The 17,854-nt window shown below is 42.7% G+C and overlaps 1 protein-coding gene across 4 annotated transcripts in view; it reads left to right on the top strand.

Moving 5' to 3' along the window:
* ABCB1 (ATP binding cassette subfamily B member 1) overlaps window positions 1-17,854 on the top strand; it is a 64,266-nt gene that overhangs the window by 19,171 nt on the left and 27,241 nt on the right. For all 4 annotated transcript variants that reach the window (XM_083704640.1, XM_083704638.1, XM_083704639.1 and 1 more), the window contains 9 exons: window positions 1,038-1,185; window positions 3,803-3,869; window positions 6,550-6,741; window positions 8,793-8,964; window positions 9,947-10,071; window positions 11,358-11,529; window positions 14,819-14,932; window positions 15,907-16,017; window positions 17,397-17,522. In XM_083704640.1, coding sequence (XP_083560766.1) covers window positions 1,038-1,185; window positions 3,803-3,869; window positions 6,550-6,741; window positions 8,793-8,964; window positions 9,947-10,071; window positions 11,358-11,529; window positions 14,819-14,932; window positions 15,907-16,017; window positions 17,397-17,522 — 1,227 coding nt within the window. The remainder of the gene's footprint in view (window positions 1-1,037; window positions 1,186-3,802; window positions 3,870-6,549; window positions 6,742-8,792; window positions 8,965-9,946; window positions 10,072-11,357; window positions 11,530-14,818; window positions 14,933-15,906; window positions 16,018-17,396; window positions 17,523-17,854) is intronic.

Below are 17,854 nucleotides of genomic sequence, written 5' to 3'. Positions count from 1 at the left end.
GGCAGCAAATTCCACTGTCGAACAGCTCTTACTGTCAGGAAGTTCTTCCTAATGTTTAGGTGGAATCTTCTTTCTTGTAGTTTGGAACCATTGCTCCGTGTCCGCTTCTCTGGAGCAGCAGAAAACAACCTTTCTCCCTCCTCTATGTGACATCCTTTTATATATTTGAACATGGCTATCATATCACCCCTTAACCTCCTCTTCTCCAGGCTAAACATGCCCAGCTCCCTTAGCCGTTCCTCATAAGGCATCGTTTCCAGGCCTTTGACCATTTTGGTTGCCCTCCTCTGGACATGTTCCAGTTTGTCAGTGTCCTTCTTGAACTGTGGTGCCCAGAACTGGACACAGTACTCCAGGTAAGGTCTGACCAGAGCAGAATACAGTGGCACTATTACTTCCCTTGATCTAGATGCTATACTCCTATTGATGCAGCCCAGAATTGCATTGGCTTTTTTAGCTGCCGCGTCACACTGTTGGCTTATGTCAAGTTTGTGGTCAACCAAGACTCGTAGATCCTTTTCACATGTACTGCTCTCAAGCCAGGTGTCACCCATCTTGTATTTGTGCCTCTCACTTTTTTTGCCCAAGTGCAATACTTTACATTTCTCCCTGTTAAAATTCATCTTGTTTGTTTTGGCCCAGTTCTCTAATCTGTCAAGGTCGTTTTGAAGTGTGATCCTGTCCTCTGGGGTGTTAGCCACCCCTCCCAGTTTGGTGTCATCTGCAAATTTGATCAGGATGCCCTTGAGTCCATCATCCAAGTCGTTGATAAAGATGTTGAATAAGACCGGGCCCAAGACAGAACCCTGTGGCACCCCACTAGTCACTCTTCTCCAGCATGAAGAGGAACAATAACAGAACAGTGCCACAGTTCTGTACTTGATTTAATGCCAGTGAGAAGGAATGGGGGAAAAAATCAGTAGATTTCTCTTGTGATTTTGTGTTATCTGTGAAACACTGACACAATCAAATGTTTTATGTGCTTTGTAAATGCACTTTACTTAAAACAATGTGTGTGTATTTTTTTTTGTTTTCAGTTTCGTTACGCTGACTGCTTGGATAAGTTGCTAATGATATTAGGCACCGTCATGTCAGCCCTTCATGGAGCCTCCCTTCCTCTCATGATGATTGTTTTCGGAGACATGACAGACAGCTTTGTTAATGCAGCAAAATATTTCCCTACAAGTAAGTGCTATCTTAGGGAGCAATCATTTTTGAAGTTTTCATATAGTAAATGTGTGTTTCTGTTTTTTCTATTATTATTATTATTTTTTAACGTGGCAACTTTGGATATAAAACTGGGAGAAAATAAATAATTCGCTAAGGAACAGAAGCCAGAGCAGCTTCCTCAGGTCTCTGACTTCCCAGCTGCATCCAAGAAAAAGAAACAGAAAATTCTTGCTTCAGCTCATTCTTTGGTTCTGTCTAGGCCAGCCTTCGACAACTGTGTCCCCTCTGTGTCTTTTGTACTGAAATTTCCATCAGTCCCAGCTAGCACCATCAGGCTTGGTCTAACCTTGCCACCTGTTACTGCTGACTAGGCAAACTCCCTGCCCTGCTTTCTTCCCTTCAAGATTGGCTTGACATATTGAAAGGGGAGATGGCAAATGGCCTATGGGCTACTTTACAAAATAAGAAACAGTATCACACTTATAGTTAAGAGTACGTAGTTAAGCTCTTAAGGCAGGTGCTCATCAATTGCCCTGAACAACTACACTTCATTAGGTACATTTTTAGGGCATGTCTAAGGATGCACATTTGCTTAGAAGTCTAACTGAACTTGATTAAACAAATGTCTGATTAAAATGGAAGACTGGACTGCATGCTCCATTTATTTCGTGGGAATGACATATCTAACACCTTCAAAACTAAGCTCATATTCATTGCAGTAGTCAATAAAACCTGTTATTTGGTTGTATATAAGTATTTAATCAACTTACAGTATCTTGAAATAAAAGAGAAGTGCCCCTGTTCCAAAGTCCTGCAATCTACAGTCTGAAAGTGTGCACAAACTGTTCTCTTTTATACCATACTGGGGTGTGAAAAGCTGTTTCTTAATATAGCTAACTGTTTATTTTGTTAGGACAGTGAGTCTTTTGAATTATATTGGTTTTCCTGGAAGCCTCTCTCCAAGGAGAATATCTAGCCAAAATGCTAATAGCTTTCAATTGAAGTCTATTCATATCAAACTCATAAGAGAGTTTATTGGGAGATGGAGCAGTCATTCCCTTAATTAAGCTCTTAAGGAAGAAACAGCATCTTTAGCATTGATTTAATAAGAAGATGGAACTAGTGTGCATTCTGTTAATAAAGCCCTTGAAGAAAACAAGAAATATAATTTGCACTGATTTAATGAAAAGGTGGCATCTAGGGGCGTATTTAGTATTCTTTTCTCATATTTTGGTCTTTGTTACTTACCCTAATTTCTCTTTCTCATCTGTAGTCCTTTAGAAAATGTAACTTTTTTTAAAAAAAAGATCAAACTCTGTTAATTACATTGAAAAATGATCTGTCCAAGGTTCTTGCTTTGCAATCTTGAATACAGTGTCTTAAAAAATTATTTTAGTTATTTAAATGCAAAGACTGAATTAGAGGGCCCTAATAACTCAAGTAAATGATGCAGAACAACACAGAGGCTCAAAGTGCTTTTTAAAGAAGGCATTTAACCCAACTTACTTTATTTTATTTTATTTTTAAAAACAGCATTACTTAGTTAAACACACACCACTGCTTATTTAGTGCCTAATTGTTTATGAATCAATTCCTGTAATGATAAGTGTATACATATTATATATATCCTTTATATCCTCATGCAACTCGTGGTGGCTTATATAGAGTTCCTAGATGCCTCCCCATCCAGGCATTGACCAGACCCAGGCTTGCTTTGCTTCAGCAAGGTGTTTCTTTCGTGTACCTTTGCACCATGTCCTGAAACCACTTATCTTTATAGCTGATCAATTGTCTAGCTGATCTTACAGTTCTTTGACTCAGCTGGCTTCTTCCTTTGGAAACCATTCTGTCTTGGTTTCAAGGAAAAGCGCTGCAGAATAGGAACCATGGGATTTCACTATGTTTGGGGTCTCTAACGTGGTGACGATGGGCACCATGCTGGTTTGAGGAACCCCTCCCCATTAATGCTAAGATTTCCAGCCACTTCCAACTAGGGTGGGTTGAGGAGTGTTGCTTACTTTTTTCTCTCTGATTTGTTTTGAGGTGCTTGTTGGTGGTGGTTTTTGGGGTGTGTGGAAAGTTTTGAGCGCCACCTGTTTTTCTATGGTGAAATGGCTGTTTTGTGGTGCCCATAACAGTTTTCTGGGGAGAATTCCCAATGTGCCCAGGTGTCCAAGTAGGCTAGGAGCCCCTTCACTATGGGGTTAGAAAATACAGTAGCTGAAGTTGTGCAGTGTTTGAAATAATGCTCCTGATAAACTAACCGTAGAAACTGCTAATGATGACTGAGAGGATATATCAAATTCAATTCCCGCCCCCCCTCAAAAGGACCTTACATTCACGTTCAGCTAGAAAAAGTAAATCAGTTTCCAGGAGGAGAAGAGGGAAGAGCCAGAAAGGAGGGCAGCCTGAGACATTCACCCAGATATGAGCAAAGGACATCAGTGGGGCTTTGCAACTGTTTTGAGGTCCTAACCGTAAAGTGACTGAGAAGTGTGGCTCTGATCATGGTCTGTCATGGATGGGAAATAGGCTGAGCTGCACCAAACAACGAGCAAAAATGAGTTGGTCGTGTGATAGTGCTATCTTTAATAATAATCACTTATCTTTCCCCCCATTTCCTTTCATTTAGGTAATGGATCTTTAGTTAATGTATCTCTTCCTAATATTTCTGAAACCCTGCAACAGCAAATGACAAGGTACCTTTTTATTTTATTTTTTAAAGCATTTTGATCATTACATATACCGGTATTTTGTTCCGTATCTTAGATGTCCCTTAATATAACAAGGCAGGTGGTGTGATCCTGAATACAGTATGGCAGTAGTCTGAAAGTCAGCTTGTGGTCTGCATATGTTTAACAGGTATCAAAAAATCTTAACAGTTGCTTGAAGGAATCGGACTGACCCTCAGATATTTTGTTGTCTGTGGCAGCAGTGCCCTTCATCCCCTTTCCATGAATAGAATTTAGCTAGATCCATGAGTACAAGTTGACTAGATTGATACACTGGCAACAAGAAAGCACCTTCTACCACACCTGTGGACAACAGGCTAGCATAAGGAGTATTGAGCAGGCCAGATGGTACTTACAACTCTGGCCCCTTTCAGTACCTCACTGCCATTGGCTCCCATTCCTTGCATTTGTTGCTTGAGGCAACAGCCTCACTCCACCTAATGGTAGGGCCATCCCTGGTAGACCTTTATGACTGTACTGCAGTCTTGAGAACCATGCCTGCATGGGTGTGGTTCAGTCACCCAGAATGGTGGGAGGAAAACATTCCTGTGCAGAAAAATGCCGCTACCAGCCAAGAGAACTCCAGTATGGTCACAGAACATAGTTAGGTAATCATATTTATTTATATATATTATGATTCCCATGTTGAGCACTGTCTCAGGGATGTTTTCCACATGGCTGGAGTAACATATAAAACAGTTAAAGCCTATTAAACTCTCCTTTCCCATTTCTTCTCCCTTTTTGCCTTTCGCCCTCTCCCTTCCAGTTACCTTGTGACCTTCATTATGAATGTGAATACAAGCCTTAATGCAACTCATTTCGTATACATAGTTGAAACTTTGGCCTCTTGAAGGCCCAGCCCATATGTACAAAGGGCAGAATGCATCCTGGATGAAAGCCTGAACTTGTTTGCTTCTGAAATCAATCTATCATTGCAAGCGCAATAAATTATGTCTCCTATGAGAGGAGAGAAAAAAGAAAAGCCCAAGTGATTTCACAAGCACAAAAGACTAGAGTTGAAAAATGTGTAGGGTTGTCACTGTACGTGTTAAGTAGGCATGCCATTTCCTTCACATGCTCTGTCAAAACCTCACCTTTCAATGAGGACATCTCACTACAATGAACTCTTGCTGTCTTGCACCTCAGCTGCTTCAGGATTTATACCCTGTTATTTATGTATTCCTAAACAGGGGTGCCATGGCCCCGGGAGCAAAGTTCTTGAGGCAATGCGAACCAGGCAACCCCCCCATGACCCCATTGCTCCTCTCTGCCCGCCAAGAGCCACGTCAGCCTCTTGGGCTCCTCCTGTGCAGGCGGGCAAGTGGGTCAACATAGCCCTGCTTTGCTGCTTTGGGGGTGGGATTGCCCTGGTGGCGTTGGCAGTGAGGGCTGGGCTGGTGCCTCTTGCCCGTCCCAGGAGCCGGCAATCTATTCTATGCCACTGCAACAAAGGTATTGTTTTAAAGGGTGCCCCCCAGCTTGGTTCCATAAACTCAACTCTAGTGCCCCCCTACTCTACCGTATAAAAAAGCATTATTTAAAATATAATGACCCACTAGCACAATAAATAGTGCAATAAAATTTGGAATAATAACAATTAATTGTACATTTATTCAAAACCCAATTAAAGCTATTTAGCTTCCGGTAATTAACAATGATGATAATTAATTCAACAACCATGGTATTGCTGCTAGTCAGTGATACCAGCTTTTCAAAGTCTCATAATCATTTACACCTCCAACTCCCCACCCTTCTCGTTTGCCTCTTAGTGCAACAAGCTAAGATCACTGAAAGGAAAGTAACAGTTAATGACATGAGGGGGGGAGAGGGGGCAAGCTTCTTGTTTGGAGGGGGTTTACTCCCTTTTGCCCCCTTCTGGAGCCAGCCTTGGAAGGACATCTTCAATTAACACACATTTAAGCTATGGAAACTGCTACCATAAAATGTTGTGATTAAAACTGCAATCCTAACTCTTTACCTGGGAGTAAACCCCACTGAATTCAATAGGACTTAATTCTGAGTAGGCATGATTAGGGTCGCACTGATAGTTGGCAAACTCAACCTCAAATGGCACGGAAAGGGAACTGGAGAAATTCATGGGAGATCACATTAGCAATAGCTCTAGTCGTGAGTGAATGACAGTGGTATCTCCAATATCAGAATACCAGGTGGTGAGTCCCAGCTTCAGAGAGCCAGAATGGTGTGATGGTTAAGAGTGCTGGAGACAAGGGTTCAAATTCCCACTCAGCCGTGAACCTTACTGGGTGACCTTGGGCCAGCCACCATCTCTTAGCCTAACCTACCTCACGGGGATGAAATGGGGGGAAGAGGAGAACCATGGAGGAAAATGTACAGTAAATGTAAATAATAAAATAATAATAATAATAAATAATAAATAATAAAACTATCACTTCCCTGTCCTGCTTGTGGAATTCCCACAGGCACTTTAGTTAGCCGCAGGGGGCAGGAGGAGATGCTGGACTAGATCGCGATGGGCTCCAGCATTGAGACAACCATTTTAGCTGTGCATATTGAATGTATTTTATACTCACAAATGAAAAAGATTCTTCCCAAAGACCATTTTGTGATGATAAAGACTTGCACGGGTGCCCTTCTTGAACTTGCCTCTGCAACATTGTGCTTTCAGACATTCATACTATTACTCAGGAATAGGAGCTGGTGTCCTTATTGCTGCCTATGCTCACATTGCATGCTGGACACTGGCAGCCGGCCGCCAGATCAAGAGAATTAGGCAACACTTTTTCCATGCCGTCATGCGGCAAGAAATTGGATGGTTCGATGTAAATGATGTCGGGGAATTGAATACTCGTCTTATAGAGTGAGTATATCTATTTAATACGTGGCTGATGTATTTTCTTCAACAGAAAACCACATTTTAATTCTGTTACTGGCTTGATTAATCCGCGTAAAAAAATTGTGCTCGTTCCAGAAGCTGCAGTTAGTGCAGAATGCTGTGGCACAATTGCTGATTGGAGTGAGACTTTGCTAGCATATAGCACCTGTGCTCAACTGGTTTCTAATCTGCTGCCGGGTGAAGTCCAAGTATATAAAGCCCATAACAACTTTGTGACCAGTGTATCTGTGAGATTGCCTTACCCTATAAATGCCGTTGTGACCAACTCAATCTGCGGAACTGCACCATGTATCACATAATACCAGTCACGCATCTGGACGACCTATACTTTGGAAGCCCCTATCTATTGAAATTAGGAAGTCATCTACACCATACTCTTTTTGATGCCTACTAAAAGCATTTTTTTTGACGCAGTTTTCCAGAATGCTGATGCGTTTTTAGTTTATTGCAGGTTTTGATTTTCTGAATGTTTAATTGGTGTGTTTTTTTAACCATTACCTTGTTTTCTTCTTTTTGCAAAGCACTTTGAGGTTTTCTACATACAAGCAAAATATAAATTTTATGAAATAAATAAAAGCACAAAAGCAAGCAGAGCAAAAGCACAAAAGCAATACCCTACAGATATTGGTAGGGTTTTAGGTGTTCAGTTTTTAAAGTAGAATTGCTCAGCTTAAAGTAGTACAGTGGTACCTCGGGTTACATACGCTTCAGGTTACAGACTCTGCTAACCCAGAAATAGTGCTTCAGGTTAAGAACTTTGCTTCAGAATGAGAACAGAAATTGTGCTCCAGCGGCATGGCAGCAGCAGGAGGCCCCATTAGCTAAAGTGGTGCTTCAGGTTAAGAACAATTTCAGGTTAAATACGGACCTCCGGAATGAATTAAATACTTATCCCGAGGTACCACTGTATTGTTCATATTAAAGCAGAGAGGAATATTAAAATTGAGAGAGAAAAAAAATTAATAAGGGGGAAAGGGCAAGAGGTTTAGGATCCAGTGCAAAAAACCTAATGGGTTGTATCCAATGTAGCGCTAAGCTAAAGTCACTTAATGGTGTATTTGTTTCTTGGGTGAAATGTTTTGCGGCAGTGGGATTCTGTTGCGCAAGAGAGTGCGTAAGCTGGTTGCTGGTAACTTTGTTGGCAATGACTGCTCATCATTCCTGACATGGGCAGCTTTTGTGACCAGGCACGGGCTGCCCTGGCCCATGGGGTCACGCCTACATTGGCTGCCCGTTGCTCCTCCCCCTGGGCTGTCCCCATAGGCTGCAGGGCTTCCACCTGGCCTGCACCACCAGCCAATCCGGGGGCGGAGCTGGGAGCCAGAAAAGGAGACTGCTGGCAGCGCAGGTCAGCCATTTCGGTGCAATCTATTGCACAACGAGTTTCTCCTAGTGCAACTGTTGCATTGGATTCCTCTGTTGCGCAGCGTTGCCCGCTTGCACAAGGGCCTTTGCACTAGGAAGGTAGGGAGCTGCTTTATACTGAATCCATGTAGCTCAATCTTGTCCACACTGACAGGCAGCAGCTTTCCAGGGTCTCCCAGTCCTACCTGGAGATGCCAGGGATTACACCTGAAAAGCCGACATTCTACCACTGGGTTATGGCCCTTCCCTTCTAGCAGATACAGAATGCTGGATACAGCCCCGTGTCCCGAAGGCCAGTCCCTAATAGTGCTACTGCTGTCAACTGTGGAAGAATATTGTTAGTTCATTGAAGATTATGCTGCGATAAACCTGCCCTTAAAGTGTCCCATGACTCTTGTAAAATATCCACGTAGATCTGAAAGGCTTTGCAGGAAGGGGATGGGGATCAGAATAAAAGTAATTACTACTTTTTTACTTTCGATGAAAACCTGTAGCATTGGCATCCGTATCTCTGGGGCTAAATGAATATTTTGTAGCATTTGAGTTGTGAATTCAGTAGCAGCGTAACAGGAATGCCTTGTAGAAATGCATCCTGTTGGTTTTCCTGACCTAAATTTTGCCCTGATCGGTTTACCTTGATTTGTTTTTAGCGATGTCTCCAAGATCAACGAAGGAATTGGTGACAAAATGTCAATGCTCATCCAGGGAGTAGCTACATTTCTAACAGGATTTATAGTCGGGTTTGCTAAAGGATGGAAATTGACTCTTGTAATACTTGCGGTCAGTCCTGTTCTGGGGCTCTCAGCTGCAATCTGGGCAAAGGTGGGTATAATTTTGCTGAAATGCTAGGGTACCGTGCACAATAAGTATTGTTCGGTCATGAAAACACCACTCTGGCTACCTCTAAAACTTTGCTTCCAATGGTTTTTGTGTTGAGCAGAGATAACTAAGGTCAGTGAGGGCTTTTATCTTTCTGGCAAGCTTCTTTACTTCCTCGTAGCATCAGGTTAGCCCAGAAGCCATGTTCCCTTCTGGGCAACATTCAGAGGGATGCCAGTGGGGGTGAGGCCAGAGGCAAACATGGATGGAGCAATGGATGTGAATGTTGACCTTAGTTTCTGCTCATGCACCACACTATCCTTCGTCCAGACAAGCAAGAGGCGATGTCAAAGTTCAAGGCCACATTTCAGCTAGTCAAAAGCATTTGGGATGCAAAGCAAGACCAGTGATGGGGGTGGCCTGGAGAGAGGTGGGACACTGAGGGGACGGTTCTGAGGGCCAGATAGGGAGGCTTGGAAGGGCCACATTTGGCCCCTAGGCCTGAGTTTCTCTACCCATGACGTAGATCAGGGTTACCCAAACTTGAGTCTCTCCAGCTGCATTGAGACTACAGCTCCCATCATTCCTGACCACTGGTCCTGCTAGCTAGGGGTGATGGGAGTTGTAGTCAAAAAAACAGTTGGAGACCCCAAGTTTTGGAAAGCCTGACCTAGATAATTCCCCACAATATGTACATGTCTACAACATCGCTATCACATGAAGAGCATGTGAAGCTTTTCTCGGGGAGGGGAGTATTGAGTGATTGGGTATTGCCTGTGTGGTCTCTCCATTGTTGGCCCCTGCTTTGTGAATATTGATTAGAATATGCAGGGACACAGATTCTCGACCACTGTATTACACCACAATTGTTTTGGAGCATTGTTTCATTTAATAGGGAAGTATAGGGGAAGGAAAAGAAGCAAGTGTTTCACACACAATTGTATTGGATCTTAGCATTGAAATTGGCAATGTCTCTATCTCACAGGTCCTCACTGCATTCACCAACAAGGAGCTTGCTGCATATGCAAAAGCTGGATCTGTTGCTGAGGAGGTTCTCTCATCAATTAAGACAGTGATGGCTTTTGGAGGACAGAAGAAAGAAATTGAGAGGTCAGGTTATGTTTTGTGGCCACTGGCTATAGATATACACCTGGATTATTCTGTATTTGACCTTTTCTAGACCTAGGGTTGCCATATGTCCGGAATTTCTCAGACATTTGGAAGCAGTGACTGGATGGAAATTGCTAAAAAATTCTGGGAAAATGCAGACATATGGCAACCCATGTGGGCAGTGTCATTTTTGGTGATTTTGCTTAAAAATAGCTCAAAAGCTTCTTCTTTCTTTTCTGCAAATTTGCCCCAAAGGGTCAACAACTTTGGCCAAAAAAAACCCAACAACAACTTTTCTGTCTGGATTTTCTCTGTTTGAAATATGGCAACCCTACCAAACTCTAAATGATAAAATCTGAACCCTGGCTAAGTGCCACCAAAGGTTAGTGAGCAGTAGGCCAGTAAACCACCCCACCCCCCATGCTTGTTGATGATATAAAATGAGAAGGGCTATAGCTCAGTGGCCTGAGAAGTTGAGATGCCTATGGAGCTACGACCCCTGGGCTTGAGGCTCCTGATCCCTAATTTAAACATTCCCTATGTAGCTACTCCTGCCTACAGGTAATTGGCAGACAAGAGATAGGTGGCAAACTGAATTTGAAGTGAGGCCGTACAGTGATCCTTCCACTGTTTCTGGCTCCTAGAATGTCATGTCTTGACCACATCATATAGCACAGAACTATCCAAACTTTTCCTGTTACTGACACACTTTTTAGACATGCATCACTTCGCGACAGTCATTCAGTTTTACTAGCAAACTGGAGGTTAAACTAACCCCTTTCCAACTCTGGAGCGTGGGGAAAGTTTGCACAACACACCTACACACTACAGCCGACACACGTGCCACAACACACAGTTTGGAAAGCTCTGATATAGCAGAGGCAATTGTGTTGACCATTCAAAATATTGTAGGGGCAATTGTTGAACTAGAGTGTGTGAGAGAAAATGTTAAAAGTTGGAATGATTATGTTAACAGACAACTATCTTTGCATTTGTTTAGGACCTAACTGGCTAGTTGTTGTTTTTTCTTTTAGCAAATTGCATAAATTTCTGCAGAAGGAGTGATCTTTTGGAACCACTAAACATACATTTTTATCACTTCTGTGTGGGATTTTAAAATATATGTACTGTACATAGATATGTTGACTACAAAAAATATTTTATGTGTGAATGGACTGGGTATTTCCAAATAAATTCTAGCAAAAATAAATAATAAAAATGGGAGAGAAAATGCATTTTCCTATCAATTGGAGATCATATAATACAATTGGCTATTTTTCTTTCAGATATCATAAAAATTTAGAAGATGCTAAAAGACTTGGAATTAAAAAGGCTGTGACTGCCAATATGTCCATGGGGATTGCTTTCTTATTAATATATGCTGCATATGCATTGGCTTTCTGGTATGGAACTACCTTGATACTGGATGAAGGTTACAGCATTGGGAAAGTCCTGACAGTAAGTGTTGGTGAACAGCTGTTCAGTCTTCTCTCCATACCCCCCACCAAAAAAAGGACATATTCTGCACTGAAATTCAGGATTGCTCAGAGGCTAAGTGGGTCTTTGTGATGAATGATGAGGCTCTGTACATTTCGCTACCTATGAACTGTCATATTGGTAGACGCTTAAAAGCACCCACAAAATAAATAAAGTATTGTATTTTTTTATGCTCCTCCTCCTCCTCCCAAAAGAGCTAAGGCTGCCAGACAGCAAAACTATGCCATTTTGGAAAAAACATTGGCCCTGTTTGCTGGGGCTGATGGGAATTGTAGTACAGAAGCATCTTGAGGGGCAAAGGTTCCCCACACCTGGTCTAGACCATACTGAGCTAGATAGATCAATGGTCTCAGTATAAGGCAGCTTCCTATTTCCCCCCAGGCTCTGGGGGGTCCTTGAGCAAGACACCCTCCATGTGCCAAATTCAGCAGGTCTACCACCTAACTGCAGTAGATTCCAGGACGTTTTTGCCAGTGGAAACCCATGCTGGGATTGTGGGCTGTCTGCAAATGTCCAACCTTGCCAACACTTGACACTGTCCCTATCTGTCACTTTGAGAGTGTACCTTTGGACCAGTCTGTTGATTCATAGCTTTGCTTTGCTTTCCCCATATCCAAGTCTGTGATGACTTGGTCTGCTTGCTCCATCGCTGCCTCATTTTCTTCTGTGTCCCTGACCTTGCCTGAACTTTCTACTTCAAGTTCCCAGGCCAGTGACGCCAAGTGCATCCTGGTTTATCCCCTGACACATGCGCTAGCTTCCTTCCATTGTGCAGCTGAGCATTGTGGTGCTATGCTCCCCCTGCCAATTTAAGCAAGGAGGAGGAAAGGGGCTGTATATTATGATTTGGGGAGGCTCCGCATATCTCTCGTTCACTTGCTGGCACAGCATGAAAAGGCATAAGTTTGGGGGGCAGGTACAGTGTTTTTCATCCCCTCCCCTGTTCTGCCTTCCAAAATGTGGAACCGGGCATTAGGAAAAAAATAATGCATACGGAGCTGCTCTAGGCCTCATAAATAATGCTTTTAGGAACAGAAGGATTTTCCATTGATTTAGTAGAATAGTTGGTTTGTGGCTTGATAACTTAAGGGGATCCAGAAGCATCATCTCAAGATAATTTTCATCAGTTCATAAGCCACTGCACAAGCCTGTCGGGTGAAGGCCCTGGGGCTGGTGGCTGTGAGGTTGACTTTAGCACCTGAGCATTTGAAATATACTCGGATTCGAGAGTGGATTTCATGCTCTTTATTCAGCTCATAGTGGTGAGGAGGAATGGAAGTTCCCCCAAAGTATCTGCTTTATATACATTATTTACACAATGGGCTGCACGTGATTGGCTAATTCCAGAATTCTCCTGTAGGCCAATCAGGCTGTGGATTCACTTCCATCTGGAGCTGGGTTGGGTGGCTCCTGCAGACCAATCATACTGCTGCATTGTTCTAGGACCAATCAGACTGCTGCATTCTGAATCCTATTGTTCTAGGACCAATCAGACTGCTGCATTTTGGATCCTATTCAACTCAGTACATAACAGCATTGGTGCAGGTTTCCACTGTGGGTTTTCTAGAATAGGGTGATCTTTCATGAAGCAAGTGACACAGAGTTGCCTGGTGATACTCCACTATTGACAAGGTTAGCATGGCATTTTATGCAGAGAGAATCTAAAAAGACTATTTTGCAGTGGAACTTTTCCCTTGTACTTAAACCTTTCCCTGTGCTTATCATAGGCGCCGACTCCATGGGGCCTGAGGGGGCCTGAGCCCCCTCAAAAATTGGCTCTGCCCCCCCAATAATTTAAGAAAATTATTAGTTATATTATGCTTTGTAAAATCACAAAATTATGTTGGTATTTTTTATTTTCCTTGTTTGACGATAGTTACCTTTTAAAATACATTCAGTAATGAGTTAAAACAAAGCCACTCCCGATCTAGAGAGGGGGTGGGGTTGCGGGCTCTCGACCCATCAACAATCTCGCGGGGCTGGCGTCAGCCCCGCGAGAAGCGGGGATTCCCCCTAGCTCATTAATATTTACCGCCCACGGCTGCTGCAAAGGGCGGGCCCTCACAGGTTCACTTAAGGTCGGGGCAGCCCGGGGCTCGCCCCTTTCGTTCCCCCAGCAGCAGCGGTTTGGAGGTCTTGGGCCCCCCCAATATTTTTTATAAGTCGGTATGGGCCCCCGCCCCCCCAATATTTTTTATAAGTCGGCGCCCCTGGTGCTTATACCTGCTTGATCTCATTAAAATTGGATATAACCTTCTCTGGACTGCATTATTTTTAAGGGGACAGCAAATCAAGTTGCCACTGGATTATGTTTTGTGTTGTTGTTCTTGTTGTTTATTTGGAGGTATAAGGTGCTTTCTAGAAACTGTAATTACCTACTGGGAGCCTGAAGGGCCCTTTCCTACCTCTCTCCATTTGGCTTGAGGTTGGGCCTGACAGGCTCCATAAAGGACTGCTGCTGCTCGACAGAGAGGGCTTCTTTTTTAATATTGTTTTTATTTTTTATCTATGTCATTTTAAATTGTTATTGATATTAATGTTTTAGTTTTAGATTTTATGATTTATGTGGAAATGGTTTTCCATTTGGTTGTGTACCTTTTGATGTGTTTTATTTATTATTTATGACTTTTGTTATGTTGGTAATTATGTAAATCTTGTCATGTTGTAAGCTGCCTTGAGCATAGTTTCAACTATGGAAAGGCGACATACAAATAAAATGATGGTGGTTGATGATTTACTTTTCAGTATATATGCTTAGAACTGGGCTTTTAGAAGTTCCTTGGAATTTCTCTGAATTGCACTCAATCAAGGATCTCATCAAATATTTAATCCTCAGTACTTTTTATTGAGCTTTCATCCTGATTTGCACCAAGTTTGTGGGGAGGGTGTTTAATGCTGGCTACTTATTGAGATTTCATTACAGTATTTCTGTGTGGGGAGATTATGCTATTGTTATCCCAGTATTATTATTTTTAAAAAAGTGTATTTCCCCATTGCTTTCTAATCTTTTTAGTGGGTGGAGTGACCAAAATGTCAAATCCGCTTTAATTATGCAACCTGTGTTTGCTGGTATGTGATCCCATCTGCAAAAAACGACAGTCTGAAAGCACCAGCCAGCCTTTGTTATCTGCTAGATACATGTCTGTTTGCTGGAGATCAGCCACATCACAGTTACGGAATGTGGATCCTATCCGGCAAAAAGGATTCATAAACATATTTTCTTTCTGTTTTGAAAAATATTCCTGTTTAGGTCTTCTTCGCTGTTCTGATTGGCGCCTTTTCCATTGGTCAGGTGACTCCAAACCTAGAAGCGTTTGCTATTGCAAGGGGAGCAGCTTATGCAATATTCAACATCATAGACAATGTAAGCCTCCTTTTTAGAGCCATAGCTTGAAATGATAGTGAGCCAAAATGTCTGAGATCTGTTGTAAGTTTGTCTTCACTGCTGGCTGAGATCTGCCTACCTCACCAGGGTTGTTGTGAGGATCAAATGTGGAGGGGGAGAACCATGTATGTCACTTTGGATCCCTTGGAGGAAAGGTAGGGTATAATTGCAGTATAAAGGTAAAGGGATTCCTGACCATTAGGTCCAGTCGTGGCCGACTCTGGGGTTGCGGCGCTCATCTCACTTTATTGGCTGAGGGAGCTGGCATACACCTTCCGGGTCATGTGGCCAGCATGGCTAAGCCGCTTCTGGCAAACCAGAGAAGCACACGGAAACGCCGTTTAGCTTCCTGCCGGAGCGGTACCTATTTATCTATTTGCACTGTGTGCTTTTGAACTGCTAGGTTGGCAGGAGCAGGGACCAAGCAACGGGAGCTCACCCCATTGTGGGGATTTGAACCACCGACCTTCTGATCGGCAAGCCCAAGGCTCTGTGGTTTAACCCACAGCGCCACCCGCGTATAGGTAGTAATAATAACATACCCCTTTTCCTTCCCTGCTATGGTTGCAAGGAAAATCCTTCCTCTGATGTTGGTGTTGGGAAGAAATCCTGTCGGTGGAAGATTTTCTTCCTGGCTAATGATGGCCTTAGATGAGGTTGGCTGTTAGTTGGGGCTGTGGTAGGGAAGAAAGAGTTAAACCTCTCTTTACCATGGCTGTGTTCCTGATTAAAATGAGGAACTGTTTGTTTTAAAAGGAAAAAACTTGACAAGTTTGCTAAGGACAGTAGCATCTAGTCTAGATGGGTCTCCACTGGTGATGGGTGTATGAAGTGAACAGAATCTTTACATGCTAGCTTGGTATCCAAAATTTCACTTTGCTTCCAAGTTTCAGAAGAATGAAACTGACCTGAATTTGATTTTTTTATCTTTTCTTTTCTTTTCTTTTCTACAGGAACCTAAAATTGACAGTTATTCACCAGCTGGCTACAAACCCGACCAAATTAAAGGAAATCTGGCTTTCCAAAATGTGCATTTCAAGTATCCTTCAAGGCCAGATGTTCAGGTACTCTATGAGTTAAAATCCATACGAATTCCCACTTACCGCCGTTGAAAATTTAACATGTTTGCAAGTGTTAAGGGGAAAATCAATACACAGTCCGAATGGTGTTTAAAATGCATAATTAAGCTCAGCTGTTCTAAGTGCTTTTGTAGACATAGACTCATAGAATCGTAGAGTTGGAAGGGACATGAGGGTCCTCTAGTCCAACCCCCTGCAATGCAAGAACCTTTTGCCTAAAGCAGGGCTCAAAACCCTATTGGAGCTGAACAATAACTGAGTCCCACTGACCCCCGTACTGAAAGTAGATTCTTCACACCAATACAAATGTTGGACGTCTTGGGTACAATCTGCATGAAAATCCTTTTTGTTTGTGAGGCATCCTCTTATCGGTATTTTTGCAAATGTATTTGCTGTTCATTTTCGTTATTATTTCTTTCCTGCCCTTCCCCAGATTCTCCCAGGGCCAGTTACAGCATATAGAAACACAGTAGAATTAAAACGTCAATAAACACCAATAACCCCCACCCATAAAGACATAATGGTATAAACACTGGGTTCTTTTGTGCTGTAAACTGTTATCTAGTTTTTTTGAGCTGTCATCTAATTTTTTGAGTTTTTGAAGCTCAGTACTGAAGGCTGGTTTTAACACTTCCTGGCTTTTGTCCTTTAAAGCTAGACAAACACAGACAAAAACACACATACCTCCATATATGGCCCAATCAGACTTGCTGTGATGAAATCTGTTTCAAGGCAATTAACATAAGAAGAGCCTGCTGGGTCAGGCATCTAACTCTTCATCCTATTCTCACACTGGCCAACCAGATGCCTGCGGGAAGCCAGCAAGCAGGATTCAAGCACAAGAGCATTCTCCCCTCCTGTGGTTCCTTGTTGTTGTTGTTTAGTCGTGTCCGACTCTTTGTGACTCCATGGACCAGAGCACGCCAGGCACTTCTGTCTTCCACTGCCTCCCGCAGTTTGGTCAAACTCATGCTGGTAGCTTTGAGAACACTGTCCAACCATCTCGTCCTCTGTCGTCCCCTTCTCCTTGTGCCCTCCATCTTTCCCAACATCAGGGTCTTTTCCAGGGAGTCTTCTCTTCTCATGAGGTGGCCAAAGTATTGGAGCCTCAGCTTCAGGATCTGTCCCTCCAGTGAGCACCTAGCAATTGGTATTCCGAAGCATCGCTGCCTCCATTTACAGGTGTTTGTGTCAGGGAAACTTGCTGTGTCTGATTTGTACTTATGAATGTGCTCCACTGTTGCTCACTTTTCTCTGAGCTTGCATCATGACTGTGCATTCCAAGGACCTGGATACTGCACAACCCTTGCAAATAAAATAAAATTATAGCAGCTCTCATTGTATTTCCCCCCCCCCTCATCCAGGTGTTAAAAGGCTTGAATCTGAAAGTTAACAGTGGACAGACAGTAGCCTTGGTAGGCAGTAGCGGTTGTGGGAAAAGTACGACTGTTCAGCTGATCCAGAGGTTTTATGATCCTATTGAAGGCATGGTAAGATACTTGATTCAAATGCCCATAAAATGTTTTGGTTTTTTTCATGAGCACTGTCAATATCAAATGTCAGATTATGGATATTTTATTTGACCTGGGTTTAAAAGTCTGATATCCTATATCTGCCCTGAAGTATTCAGGGTAAATAGTGTCAGTCTTGCTGTTAATATTCTTCAGATGAAATTCTTACACTTGTTTTTCTTTATAATATAAACTCAAACCTAGCTATGAAAGAATTAGTAAAACACATAAAATGCAGTAAAAACAGTTGAAATGGAGCTGAAACCTATTTCAAACAATAAAACCAAGAGCAGGATAAAACAATTCAGCAT

Source organism: Podarcis gaigeae (assembly GCF_964106915.1).
Source record: "Podarcis gaigeae genome assembly, chromosome: 12".
Taxonomy (NCBI): domain Eukaryota; kingdom Metazoa; phylum Chordata; class Lepidosauria; order Squamata; family Lacertidae; genus Podarcis; species Podarcis gaigeae.
This window is presented reverse-complemented; position numbering and strand designations above follow the sequence as displayed.